We start from the raw sequence: 13,513 nt of genomic DNA on the forward strand, positions 1-13,513 counted from the left end.
AGCATTGAACCCTGTAACCAAGGCATTGAATGAAAGGTCCCCAAATCAGAGCCACAAAACAGCCAGATCTGGGGTTCCGGTTCGGGCCACTCTACAGAAACGATTCAGTAATGCAGTTGAGACCCAAACCTCCCCAGGGGTCAGTGGCGTTTGGAGCTACGGATTTAGTCTGAGTACATCTCGGGGTGAGATCTTGCCCCCGACTAGGGTGATCAGACAGCAAATGTGAAAAATCGGGATGGGGTGGGAAGGGGGGTACTAGGAGCCTATATAAGCAAAAGACCCAAAAAACAGGACTGGCCATATAAAATTGGGACATCTGGTCACCCTAGCCCTCGCTACGGTCCAGGTTCAGTAAAGCATTCGCATGCGGGATTCGGGAATGACACTTCCACGCCGGCTTAAAGTTAAGTGCCCCTGGAATAAGTCTCCCCCCCCCCCGAACCTGCATCACCGGCCCTGCCTCCTTTACATTCTTTCCACCAAGGTAACATGTAACAGTGGCGGCTGGGCTAGATTTTCCCCGAGACACGTGCCCCATCCCACTAGGTGGGACCATCTGTCTCCGCCGCCGGTGGCTGGCGAACAGACAGCTCGGCTTCCCAAATGCGCAGAGCCCCAGGGCACTCCAGCAAGAAGAAGAAAACCTGGAATGAATTCAGCAATCATCAGTTTTAATTATAACGCCAGCTCCACCAAAAAAAAAAAAAAAGAAGAAGAAGTGGTGGTGGGTTTTTTTTTTGTTTTGTTTTGTTTTGTTTTGTTTTGTTTGTTTCCAAAGAGAAATCCACAATCCACAGCAAAATATCTTTACAAAGGAGAAGGGGGGAATTAAAAAACAAAAGGAGATGGGGTGGGGGAGAATATACACTTTCATGTTGAAGGGATGAAATTCAGGATATAATATAGGTTTATTTTATTTATAAATAGTCCATGCCTCAGGCCTCTTTTATTCCAAGGGAATTGGTAAACTTCACCCCTCCCCATCCCACCACACACACACACGCGCGCGCACACACACGGGCAATGAGATTGCAGGCTTGGCTTTGTGTGTGTCTTACCAAGCCGGGACACCCCTCGACCCCCCCCCCTTTTTTTTTTGACAACCCTCCTGCCCCCACTGAAAAGGGAGAGAGCAATTCGTCGCAGGATCAAGGCCACTCCGGTAATGAGTCCTCAGTTCTCAGCTGCCGGACACCAAATATAGTCAAAAGCCAGAGACAGGCTTGCGTGGGCTCAGCTGCCCAGCCGCCAGGCAGCGGCAAATCGTTGGGTGCTTGGAAGTCCCACGGACGGGGTGCAGGTTGTCCCTGGTTTGCAGAGTCCGCTCGCAGGCCGGGGTAGGAGGAAGGTCCAGATTTTTCCGTGCGTACAGGTCAAACAGAAGCAAACGGGTGCAGGTAGCTGCATGATTAAATGCGGTTATGTCTGTGTCACGCTGGTAGATTAGGTCGGGGCTGGGGGGTGGGGGACAAGTGGGAATTCCTGCCCCATTGGAAATGGAACAGGAAGGGCCTTTTGAGAATCGATCCCCTCAAGAATCAGTTCCACTCCCCTTTGTTCTCCGGAGTCCAGACGCTGGGCCCCACGCCCCAGCGCCGGGGACCATCAACCCCTGCCCTCCAACGTGCCGGCCGTGAGTCCTGCCCGTTCCTCCAAAGCAGAGAGGGGTCACGACGATCCTTCCTGCTCCGGACGGAATCCAGGGGCGCGTCTCCGCTGCCCCGCAAACCCCAGCTCCTCCTGCCGCCCTCCTCACTGTATGGGGATGTAGGGCCAGTTGAAGCTAGATCCTGACAGCAGCATGTCCCGGATTAAGGTCTCGATGGGCGTCTTGCCCACCAGGCGGACGAAGAAGAGCTGCTCGATGACGGGCGCGGAGACGATGCGCAGGGAGGGCATGCGGAGCAGCAGCCGGCCGAAGCGGCTGGGCTGGTTGGGGTACTGATTCCGGACGTACTCCTCCAGGGCACACTGCGACTTCTCCTGGATGCTCTCCACGGGGCCCAGATCCGAGAGGCCCACTGCGTCTGCAAGGAGAGCAAGGGAGGAGGCGGGTGAGGGAACACGGCTCTCGGTAGCAGCCTGTACAGGGCAGTTCTGCAGGGCATGGTCAGGGTTAATCTGTGGAACTCCCTGCTGCAGGTCACAGTTGGGGCTAACAGGTAGGACTCCTTGGCACAATAAAGGTTAACCTGTGGGTCTCCCTGGCACAGCCAATTAACCTGCAGGACTCCCTGGGAATGGGGATCAAATCAATGACCTCGTTAGGCACATTACGGGCTGACCAAACAGACACGGTGCTTGTCTCCAAGCAGTTCCCAACCCAGTCATGTATGTGATGCAACAAGTGAGTAACAAACAACAGAGAGGGACTGGAAGTGGAGAGACAAGAGAACCTGGGAAACTGAGGCACTGATAAGTCAATTGATTGTCACAAGTGGAAATAGAACCCAGAGAGGCCTGAATTTCAGTGACCCTTGTTCTAGCCAATTGACTGCCCTCCCTTCCAGGAGCCCTGGCTCCCACTCCCCAATTTTAGCTGCACCCTTGTTTTGGTACATGAGCGGGTTTTATAGCTTTGTATAATTCCTGCACCAAACCACTAGCCACCTGGGCTCGTTAGAGTTCTGAGACCTTCGGCCAAGGAAGGGAGCTTGCGTCAAGAGTCCTGTTTAAACTGCAATATGCTACATAAGACCCTGCCAAAAGCTTCCCCCCCCCCCCGCCCAAAACATCAGCGGATACCAGCGCTAAATGAAAGGTTCTAAATGAAAACTCTTTGGAGGCATAAAAATGGCCGTTTTTGCAATAACGGAAAATCCCTGGCTAGAGACTCTCAGCTTTTCTTTCTCTGTGGCACGTTTTTACCAAAATCATTCTCAAAAGCCGGATTTTTTCATAAAGGAAAATCTTCAATCGTGATTTCAATTGTTAATCAATCCTGGGAAAAATCATTTTCCGGGTGAGAAATGGGTCTGTTTCAACCCCGGCCCAAAGGACAGAACTGGCACTTCGGTTTGAAGTTTTCAACCCGCTGTGCTGCATACGCTAGTTTTCCCTTCCGGCCCTAAAATGGGCGCAGCGTTTTTGTGCGCTGTTCCAAAGCTGCCGCGTCCCACCCCAGCAGTGGCTGCATCGTAGCAGCGGCTGCCGCAATTTCCCCCGGGGCTTTTTGAGACCCTTTGGGATGGAAGGTGCCGATAAACATCTCCGTGATCAAAGAGAAGCGAGCTTTCCATTCCTCGCCCTTCCAAACCCCTTCACCCAGTGCAGCCTCGTCCCCAATCCCCAAACGCCTCCCTGCCGTGCCCTCTACGTCTCCCAGCGGCCTATTCTCTCTAGAGCATCGCTCACCCCCGGGCTCCTTCCAGACACATCTCCCCAACCCCAGCCATTCATCCTCGAAGCGGGAGCGGTTCCCCTAGGGCCCGGCGTGCGAGGAGCTGGGTGAAGGTCAGTGTTTCCCAGCCTGCAATAAAGGACACCCCCGGCCCAGCCGAGTTGGCTCAATTCACGGCCTGAATTGAGGCAAAGGAGAAGGGGCTCCTTTCACAGCCCTGAATGAGCTCTCGCCATTCAGTCGGGGGCCGTGACCACCATTGACAGCTCTGAAAGGGGGCTCGGCGCGAACCCATTCACACCCGCAGCCTTTCAGACGCGGCCCCGCTATCACACAGACAGAGCCCGGGCTGAAAGAACGGCTCCAACGCCGCCGACAATAGCTCTCATCGTGCCACCCTTCCTCCAAAGGCCACCAAGGGGCCTGGCGGATGGGGTGCCCCTGGGAGGTGCAGTGGGGGGGAGGGGACGGGCTGTTTGTGCCTCACTCCCTTGGGTGCCCTAGGAGTGTCTTGCAGAAATCTCCCCAGTGCTGCGGCTTCGTTGTTATTATGGCAGGTCCTAGAGATCCCAGCTGAGATCAGGGCCCTGCGGTGCCGGGTGCTGCACATCCAGCCTCTGCTCTGCAGAGCTTAGTCTCAATAGACAAGACCAACCAAGCGAGGGAGTGGAAGCAGAGGCACAGAGACCCTTCCCACAGTTGAGATCGTGGCCCCATCGTGCCAGGTGCTGTACATACACGTAGCAAGAGACAGACCCTACCCCCAAGAACTTGTCATCGAAATGGACCAGACAGACAAAGAGTGCTTGGGGAAACTGAGGCAGAAAGGGGCAAAGTGACTTACCCAAGATCACACAGCAGGTCAGTGGCAGAGCCAGGATTAAAAGCTAGGTCTCGTGAGAGCCTCGCCAGACCTTAGCCACTAGTCCACGCTGCCTCCCTCTTACTGGGGCGAGCAGCCGGGTTACTCATGCCGTTTGGCTCTGCCGATGCACCTTAGTCCCGTTCCGCGTCCTGCCCTGCTTCCCCGCAAAGCTCTGCTGATGGCCCTTAGTGCTCCTGCTATTCCAGCCCTAGGATGCCCCCTCTCCACAGTTCTGCCCATGCACCTCACTCCTGACCCAAACCCCATCCTGCTCTACCAGTCTTGATGTCCCCCTGATGCCCCTCAATTGCAACGTGCAGCCCCCCACCCCGCTATTCCAGCCCTAGTCCCGCCCCCCCCCAGCTTGGCCGATGCCCCTCAATCCTGACCTGTTTGCTCTTCTCTTCCAGGGCTCTCTGACTCTAGCACAGAGACAGCCAGTCTGATGGACTAGCAGCAACGGTTTTACAAAGCGGGGGGGAGCAGGACCTTAGCTGTGATCCCCAAGCTTGCCGGCCCCGAGATGTAAAAAAAATAAATAAATCTGAGGCTCTTTTTTTATTTCCCTTCCACAGGGAGTCACATTTTCAAGCTTTTCTGTGCTCCCACAAGGGCCAGAAACTTTGTGGTTTTGGTAACGGAAAGCCAAGATTTACACATGGTCACATGACTCCAGGAGCAGGGGCTTTAAAAAACCAAGTGACATAGCAGGAGACTCGCAATAAAGCCACAAGAGCTAGCAGCACTGGGGGAGACCTCACTGTGTGTGTGTCGGGGAGGGGGGTGTCCCAGAAAATGAATTCCACACTAGGAATTGCTTGACAGTGAAAATGTATTTGGGGGGAAAGTAGGGAAGCCTGGGAAATTTCCCTTCTAAAAACCTGTCCACTTTCTGGCTCTAAATGGTCAGGAGAATTAACTTGAGTTGAGTAAGAGAGGCTGGCTCAGGGGATGGAGAAAAGGGTACATGCAGCTTGGCCTAGATGGAGTCGAGACCAAATGTCACTGGTCAGTGGCCTGGAAACAGCTCTCGTCTCGGCTCGTCTGCCGGTCAGGGCTGGCAGCGTGCTGGGGCCGAGGGCAAATGTCCAGCTGCTGCGGTAGCTTGCCCTGCTGCACACATGGCCTTGACCGGAAAAAGGGGGTGCTTCTCCGTGGGCCCCACGTGGTGCTATTTAACAGGCTGGCACTTGGCCCTGGCGCGAGTGGCTGGGGCACATGACAAGTTGGATCAGGCTGCGTACAGAAGACACGGGAGATGGGATCTGTGAAGTGGTGCACAGACGGACCACCGAGAGTTGCCTGGGGCAGCAAAACGCATAGTCACTCAGGTTGGGAGGCAGAGGCCAGTAAAGGCAGTGTGGTCTAGTGGTGAGGGAGGTGGTCTAGGAGACCTGGGTTCTATTACTGGTTTCGCTGGGTGGCCTTGGGCAAATCATTTCTCCACCCCCTCCGGTGAGGTTATAAGCTCTTTGGGGCAGGACCTTTTGCTAGGCATGGCACAACACCTAGCGCCATGGGGCCGCAAGGTCGGCTGGGGCCTCTGGGTGCTACCGTAATAACTGGCCCCTGGGAAGCCGGCATGAAAGGCTGACAGGGCCCCCTATGAAGTGAACCTGCCCATATTCCACACTGAGATCAGCCTGATCCATGTCATTTGATGCCAAAGTCTGAGCCCCTCTCTAACTGCCTTCCCGGGCAATCGCCATGGGGGGCCGTGCAGTCAGGCACGGTGGGATCCCTCGCATAAGGGGCACACGCATGGCTATTCCCAGATGGAGGGGAAACCCTGCCAGGCCTGAGCTGCAGCTCTCATCACGGCGTCACCAGGCCTCTCGCGACAGCAGCTGGTTTTCCTTAAAGTGCCAGCTCCCAGCATCAGGGGATGATGGGAGAATCTCAGCTTTCCTTCTTCCTTCTGCTTGTTAATTATTTTTTTAAAGTACCTTTCTCGCCCCGCCGGTTGCAGCTAGAAGCTGAAAAACGTGAAGCCCACATTTGCTATTGAAAAAGAAATCGCCTCCCGGGAGAGAAAAGCGGGGAGAGGTGAGGGGGGAAATGTTCATTTCTGTTTTTTCTTTGCCGGGTTTTTGACTTCCCTGATTCAGTGAACCCCCTTAGTGACATGGTCTGTTTTTAATCAGCTTCCTTTCTCCTGAACTCGCAAAATGCTGGCGATCTGTCAGGTCTCCAGCACTGCAAGAGAATTGTATAAAACCCCTTGTGGTTTTTGAGCCAATCTTGTGATTTAGGCAGAGGGGGCTGGACTCAAGATTTTCAGTGACTCCGACCTGTCAGTAATAGAACAGGCCTACAGGTCACTAATCCACCCAGGCATTCCCTGGCCAGTAAAATATCATCCCTTCCTGACTAGGATCAGATCGGGGATTTTAACCTTAATTGAGAAGGGCTGATTCTTCACCGGTTTTCCGCTCTAAAACCCCATCCGTCGGTGATCGGGGTCAATCTATCCGCCGACTGGAATGCCGCAGCAGCGTAACAGCCGACTCTTGGAAATACAGGCCTGAACTGAGGGCAAATGTCTAGACTTTTTTAAGGACATCAGCTCTCAGATTCATTTCCCTGTGTGGCTAGGAATACCAGACTTGCCAGGAGATGAACAGACTATTGATCCATTGATCCTGCTTTTTGCCAGACCGGAGCAAATGCCTAAGCTATCCAATCTGCGGATCACCTGCCTACCGTGTCCTCAGAGACTTATGATCCTGCTGGAATAGACCAATAACCCATTCATATTTCTCCACCTACAACCAATGCTGGATGACCCAACCTAAGTATATGCCTCGCTGTGCGGTTCAGCACAAAGGGAGTGTATGCTAGATTCCACCCAGACCCCAGCTAGCACATCCATGTGGATTTTCCCACACCAGAGTGAGTGTGCAAAATCAGAACAAGGAAACACCCCCACCCATCACTGCCCTCTTGTGCTGCTGTGGGTAGTGGCTTTTTCTAACGACTGCTCCTCTTTGCACCCCAGCTCCCGGTTCTCTTGTGCAGCGTTGCGGTGAAGTCAGACCCCCCCAGTGCTTGTGACATCAGAACCTACTGCCCCAGCAACGGCTGATGTCACAAGTCCAACACAATGACTTTGCTGCAGGCACCCCAAGGGGCAAACCACTGATTTCAAGGAGAGCCACTTAGCAAAGAGGAAACCAGAGCTAAGCCCCAGATTCCTGTGTGGACCGAGGCCCCCGAGAAACATTCAGCAGTGCAAAGCGAGCGTAAGATGCTCCCAGATCAGAACGGTAGTGGGCTGCATTCACTGTGCATCAGCCTAAATAACTGAGCAAGATGCAGGACAAATAGAGAATGCACAAAGTCTCCATGCAAGCCACGGTATGATCTGTAATGGATCCTCTTCTCACAGCTGGGCCACAAAGAGTTTTCCTGATCCATGAAAATTTTTGAGCTATTATCAAAAAATTTCCCACCCTGAATCAGGATGTAAAATCGAAATCTCAAAAATTTTTGCAAATCAAAAATGAGGGCGGGGGGAGAAATTGGGTCAGGTTGATTTGAAACATTTTGCTTTGATCATTTTTAAACGTTTTATTTCAATGTCAACCTTTTGATTAAAACACCCCATTTTTTTAAGTCTAAATTTACCAACATTTCAAAACAAACAATTGTTTCGTCTCGGGAAACGGACTCTTTTTGGTTTTGCAAATGTCAGAAATGAAACATTTTGACAATCTCATAACTTTCTTTCCCCAGTAATGGTTCGAGTTGGGAGGTTCATCAAAACTGACCCCGTTTTGAGAACAATTTGGGTTTGGGTGAATTTTCAGCAAAAAAAATTGTCTGTCAAAATTCCACCTGATGAATGTTAATTAAGCCAGAAACTACCAAGAGGCAGATTTTCCAACAGACTCAACAACCAGCAGCGCCTATTGAGAATTATAATCCAGTAGTTTCCATAGAGAACAATGCAAGCGACTGGGTGCTCAGCGCAGTCTTGGAAATCTGGCCCCTTTGTTGGTGTTTAGGTGCCTAAATGAGAGCTGCTGGATGTTAAATTCTTCTGAAAATCTGGAGGAAGGATTGAGAGAAATGAACTAAATCTGATTTCACTGCTGGATGCAGCTCATGGCCTGATCCATGGAGATGGGAATCTGAACACACAAATCAGGGTTTAACTTTTTTTTGCTTTGAAGTTCACCTTCAGAAAGACCTTTAGAACCTCCTGTGTTCAAGAACCACGAGTCAGATCCCGCCCCCCATCATGCTATTGGCTTTAAAATGATAAAAAAAAATTTAAAGCGAATTCATTGGGGCTTCTTCACCGTCTGTGCTTTTGTTTTTGTATTTGGGGGCTTTTTACCTTTTAGGGGTCATGGTTTCCAAGCTTTTTTTCTGCTATGACAAAAGAAAAGCTGAGAAAGAATAAAGTTAAGAGTCTCACGTAGTCACATGAGTCCAGGAGCTGGGGCTTTAAGAAAACTAGCAAACGTTGTGAGACTCACAATAAAATCAATGAGTGTTGGCAACACCGTGCTGTCAATTTAGCCCCGACCTCCCCAAATTAGGGGTTTGTTTTAAAATAAAACCCGATATTAATGGAAACATTTAATGACTTTTTTTAATGCAATTCTCTTGTGATGTTGAAAACCCTAAAGAGCACCAGCATTTTGCTCTAGCAGGCGAAAGTGAAACTGACCAAAAAAAAAGTGAAACAAACATAAAATCCTGACACTGAAAACAGAAATGAACATTTTTTCCATCTCCCCTGCTGCCCCCCCTCCTTTTCTCCCCGGAGGTGAAGGGACAGAGGAGACACCCCTCAAAACCAAAAGGCTTTAGATCCCATTAAGAAAATGTCAAAAATTTGGGCCGAAAGCCACAATGAAACATTTGTAACCAGCCCTAAGGATGGGAAGGAGGCAGCTACAAACAGGAGACAGACCTGCCCCATCCCCCAGCACAACTCAGCTGGCCTGCACAAGGCAACTGCCCCTGCCCCTTGCTGCAACTCACCTGGTGCAAACAAGGGGAGGGGCTTGAGACAGGAAGCACCAGTGGGGAGGAGAGATCTGCCCCAGCCCCGTCCCTGAGCACCACTCACCTGGCGTGAACAGAGCGATGGCCTTGAGGCAGGAGTACTCCGCCGAGTCGACGTGCAGGGCCTTGAGTTTCTCCACCTGCTCCTGGAAGACCCGGATGTGGTCCATGAAGGCCACCACCCGGTCGGCCGGCATGGGCGAGGCGTGGAGGCCGGCGGCCGCCAGCAGCGGGGCCACGTGCAGGGGCATGGAGCACTGGGCGGCGTTGAGCACGAAGAGTTCGCTCCAGGTCATGCGCAGCAGGGACACCTGGTCGGAGAGCTGGAAGTCGGGGAAGAAGGGGATGTTCTTGGCCCACTCGATGGCGCTGAAGAGCAGGCGGGCGGCCAGCTCGCAGATGTTCTCGATGCCCATGATGTTGGACTGCAGGCACTGGGCCCCGTAGCGGGAGGTTGGATAGGGCTCCGCCCGCAGCAGCAGGGAGATGAAGCCGGTCAGGTAGGAGTGGCCGTTGTACGGGTCTCCGTTGTTCAGCAGGTACTGGCCCGGGCTGGTCTGCGTGTGGGCCATGCGTCCCCGTTGCACGGCTGCGGTGAGCGGGAGAGAAGAGAAGAGACGGGATCACCACAGGAACAGCGGCGGGGAAAGCCGGGGGCTAGCAGAGGTGCTCTGGCTCTATCGGTAACCGCCTGGCCTGAGGCTCGGGTAACTTGGTTCTAATCCCAGTCCTGCCCCTGGATCTGAGCCAGATCATCTTCCCTTCTCCGGGGACTTGCAAGACACCCAGGCTGCAATGACGCCCCATCAAAGCCTGAGATTAGAATTGGGCCTTGGGACGGCCCTGGCCCAGGCAAATTAATTGCTTCTCCACTCTGTGCCTCTGTTTCCCTCACCCACCCTTTGAGCACCTGATCTGGATCGGAAGCTCTTTGGGGGCAGAAGCGTCTAGCTGGGATTCTGAGCTTAGCCTCTACTCTAACACCAAGAAAGAAAGAAAGAAAGAAAGAATCACTGGGTTGCAGGGGAATTAAATGGGCTTGAACGAACAGCGACTGGGGGAGGGGGCCGCGATGCAGATGACACTTCGGGCAGGGCTGGCTGGAAAGCAAGGCCGGGAACTCAGGCCTTGCTCTCCCACATCTCCGATGAGCTCCCTCCCCACCTGGCTACCTGGGGTGGGTCGCACTCGTGGAATTTTCCGTATTTATTCCCCCACCTCAAAAAATAATAATCAGAACAGCAAGGTAAAGGACTGGGCTGCGAGGGAGAGGGGGCCGGGAGAGGGAAGGCCAATGACATCTTGGTTTCCATTTACGGGGGATCAACCAAAGCTTCCTAAAAAATCAGACTAAATCTTCTCCGCTTTGTCCGAGGTCGCTTTTGTCCAGCATGTTCCCCGCTTTTTAGCTGCGGGGTCGGCCAAGTCTAGGGATAGAGTGGGCTTTTCCTCCCTCGGCATTTCCCGATGAGAATCGTTTGGTCGGGAAGTTCCCAACCAGCTCTGGTTGAGGATTCAGGTCTGAGGCTGAACTGGGAGTTGGGTTCAGTGGGGAAGCTTGTGAGATTTGGGCCCAAGCTGCCAAGGGCAGGTAATAATGAGGTGGCTGAAACCCTGTGTAATCAGAGGCCTGTTCCTACAACCTTCGCAATGTCTCAGGCGTACGTGTCGTGAGATTTCAGCGACCTCTGAATCCTCTGTGCCCTGAGGGGTGAGATTTAATCACCCTGGCACAGGTACGACACGTCTTTCTGAAACAGGCCAGGCCTCCAATCAAAAGAGAACGGAGTCAGGGAGGAATCAACCCATTAAAAGCAACTAATCAATCATATGAGTCTAGAGGGAGAAAAGAAAAGAAGGTCACAAAGATGGTAAGAACCATGGTGGGGGAAAAAAATCTGACTGCTGAGGTGGGTAGATTTATAGCTGGTTTAGATGGTGTTAAATTTATAAAGGCTATAAACTCTCCTGCTTCAGGGCGTGAGCTAGCCACTCCCTGAGGAGGTCAGGAAGGAACTTCCTCCAGGAGTAGGTTATTCCACCGGTGTCCACTAGGGGGTGTCCTCTGAGGCATCTAGCCCCAGACGCTTTCGGAGACAGGTTACCAGACCAGAGGGACTCTGGATTCCTGTGTTTAAGGCCTGAGTTTTTTCAAGAGTGCTGAGCACACACAGTCCCTGACGTGGCCGTTGTTCTTTATTGCCCAAGCTCTGAGTTCAGGGTGCCACCACAGTCTAGCATTCCCTGCTGCCGCGCCTAGGAAAATGAGAAAGGCTGGTCACAGCAGTCTACCTCTGTGGGCTTCCATGGAGTCGCTCCAGATTGACACCGGCCTGGGGGGAGAGCCGGGTCCAGACGGGGGCGTTAATTAGAAAAGCAAAAAGCAAATCTTGTCTGATTAGGAACACAGGCATTGCCAGACTGCAACAGACCCGAGGTCCAGCTAGCCCAGTGGCCTGTCTCCCGCAGCGTCCAACACCAGCTGCTTTAGAGGAAGGTGTAGAACCCTGTAGAAGGCAGAAGTGGGAAAATCTGCCCCCGTGAAGGTCCCATCCTGATTCTTAATAGTTAGAGCTTTGTTTGAACCCTGAAGCCCGGGGTTTAATCGTTATTATTATTATCATTCCTAGCTGTAATACAGCACTTTTCATCCATAGGTCTCAAAGCGCTTCACAAAGGAGGGTCAATATAATTACTCCCATTTTACGGATGGGGAAACTGAGGCACCAAGCGAGGCAGTGACTTGCCCGCCGTCACCCACCCAGGCCAGTTTCAGAGCTAGGAACAGAACCCAGTACTGCTGAGGACCCCATCTTCCATATACTCAGCCACACTGCCGCCTAGATGGTTTGCTAGAAATAAACATTTAAAACTCGGATTCTCCACTGCCCTGCGCCTTGTGCTGCCATTGCCGCTGGTGCAAAGTGCTACCACACCAGAATGGCAGAGTTTCACACCGGCGTTGCACGAGCGTAAATGACTGCACAAGGTGTGGGGCAAATGGAGAACCAGGCTCCTTTTACAGGAGAAAAAAAAACCTTTTGTTGACTAAGCCCTGAGATGATTCAGACTGAAAGAACTTTTAAAATTAAATTTACTTTTCGCCATTGATCCTGTTTTATTTGCTGGCATTTCTCCCAGCTCTCACAGGAACATTATAGCATGAGGGGAGGGTGAGGGGGGGGTGGGGAAATCTGGCTATGGAACAAACTCCCTGGGGATATCAGTCAAATCCAGAGGCTGACTGTCTTAGCGCTTCCTCGTCACACTTGCAACACTGACACCCCCTCTACCCTTGAACCCCAACACAGACTTCCCATCTACCCCCTAATACTGCCACCCCGTCTGACCCTCACTCCCAATGCAGACATTGCATCTACCCCTGAACCAACACTGGCACCCTGTCTGCACCCAAACACCTACAACCCCCCGCCCCAAAAGGAAATTAATAAAATCTAAAAAGCCCCAACCCCTAAAAGCACCCTGCCCCAAGCAGAGTTTTGATCCCCTAAAAGGGAAAAGTGCCAGAGACGCCATGAAATCCACTAGGGATTTTGCTCGTGCTCTAGATTTTAAACGGAATGTGCCCAGATATTGCGATGGTGAGTGGCCGTGTAAAACCCTGCGCTAGATAGAGTGACACTGGTCAATTTAACTTGTTTGTTACTAGTCGGTTTCACTCTCAAATGGCCCCGCAGGAGCCCAAGGATCTTGGCTTTGAGATTCCAGCTAGAACTGTGTATAACAGGTCTTTTGGTTTGCTGGCAGGTCTGAAAAGTTGGAGGGAGAGGAATTGTTTTCGGTGGACACGCAAATGAAATTTTTCAGCATTTTCAGCAAATCGAAACAAAATATTTTCAGGTTAAACAAAATGTTTCATTTGACCCGACCCAAAACGTTTCCTTTCGGCTTCCACCTTTTTAAAAATGGTTTTGCCGTTTTAAGTAAAAATCTGAAAAAATGGAAACAGTTTGTTACCAAAATGTCAAAAAATGAAAAAAATTTTACTTGTTCACAATTTTGTTTTAACCAAAACAATTCAACGAAATCGACCCAGACCCGTGAATCGGTCGACCAAAATCTGCACTGTGCAGTCAGAAAATGTTTCAGAGGCATAGTCTCACCCAACTCTTTTTCCAGTGTGCAAGGGAAAGGTCTGAATTAAAAACCTGTTTGGGCTGAAATGAAAACACAGCCAGTGCTCTGAGGGTGTAAGCAGATCAAGTTTTGTAAATCTTTCCCCCTCGTCTCCTATATGCCAGGTCTGATTCCCTGTTCAGAGCCGC

At 51.8% G+C, this 13,513-nt stretch overlaps 1 protein-coding gene across 2 annotated transcripts in view; it reads right to left on the minus strand.

The window, feature by feature from the left end:
* Positions 1-711: 711 nt before the first annotated feature.
* LOC120390739 (nuclear receptor subfamily 2 group F member 5-like) overlaps positions 712-13,513 on the minus strand; it is a 34,681-nt gene continuing 21,879 nt past the window's right edge. For both annotated transcript variants that reach the window (XM_039513583.1, XM_039513582.1), the window contains exons 2-3: positions 9,292-9,816; positions 712-2,030 (exon numbers count right to left, since the gene is read on the minus strand). In XM_039513583.1, coding sequence (XP_039369517.1) covers positions 1,756-2,030; positions 9,292-9,799 — 783 coding nt within the window. In that variant the 5' untranslated portion in view covers positions 9,800-9,816 and the 3' untranslated portion in view covers positions 712-1,755. The remainder of the gene's footprint in view (positions 2,031-9,291; positions 9,817-13,513) is intronic.

The sequence above is a fragment of the Mauremys reevesii genome, linkage group 24 (genome assembly GCF_016161935.1).
Source record: "Mauremys reevesii isolate NIE-2019 linkage group 24, ASM1616193v1, whole genome shotgun sequence".
In the NCBI taxonomy this organism is placed as follows: Eukaryota; Metazoa; Chordata; order Testudines; family Geoemydidae; genus Mauremys; species Mauremys reevesii.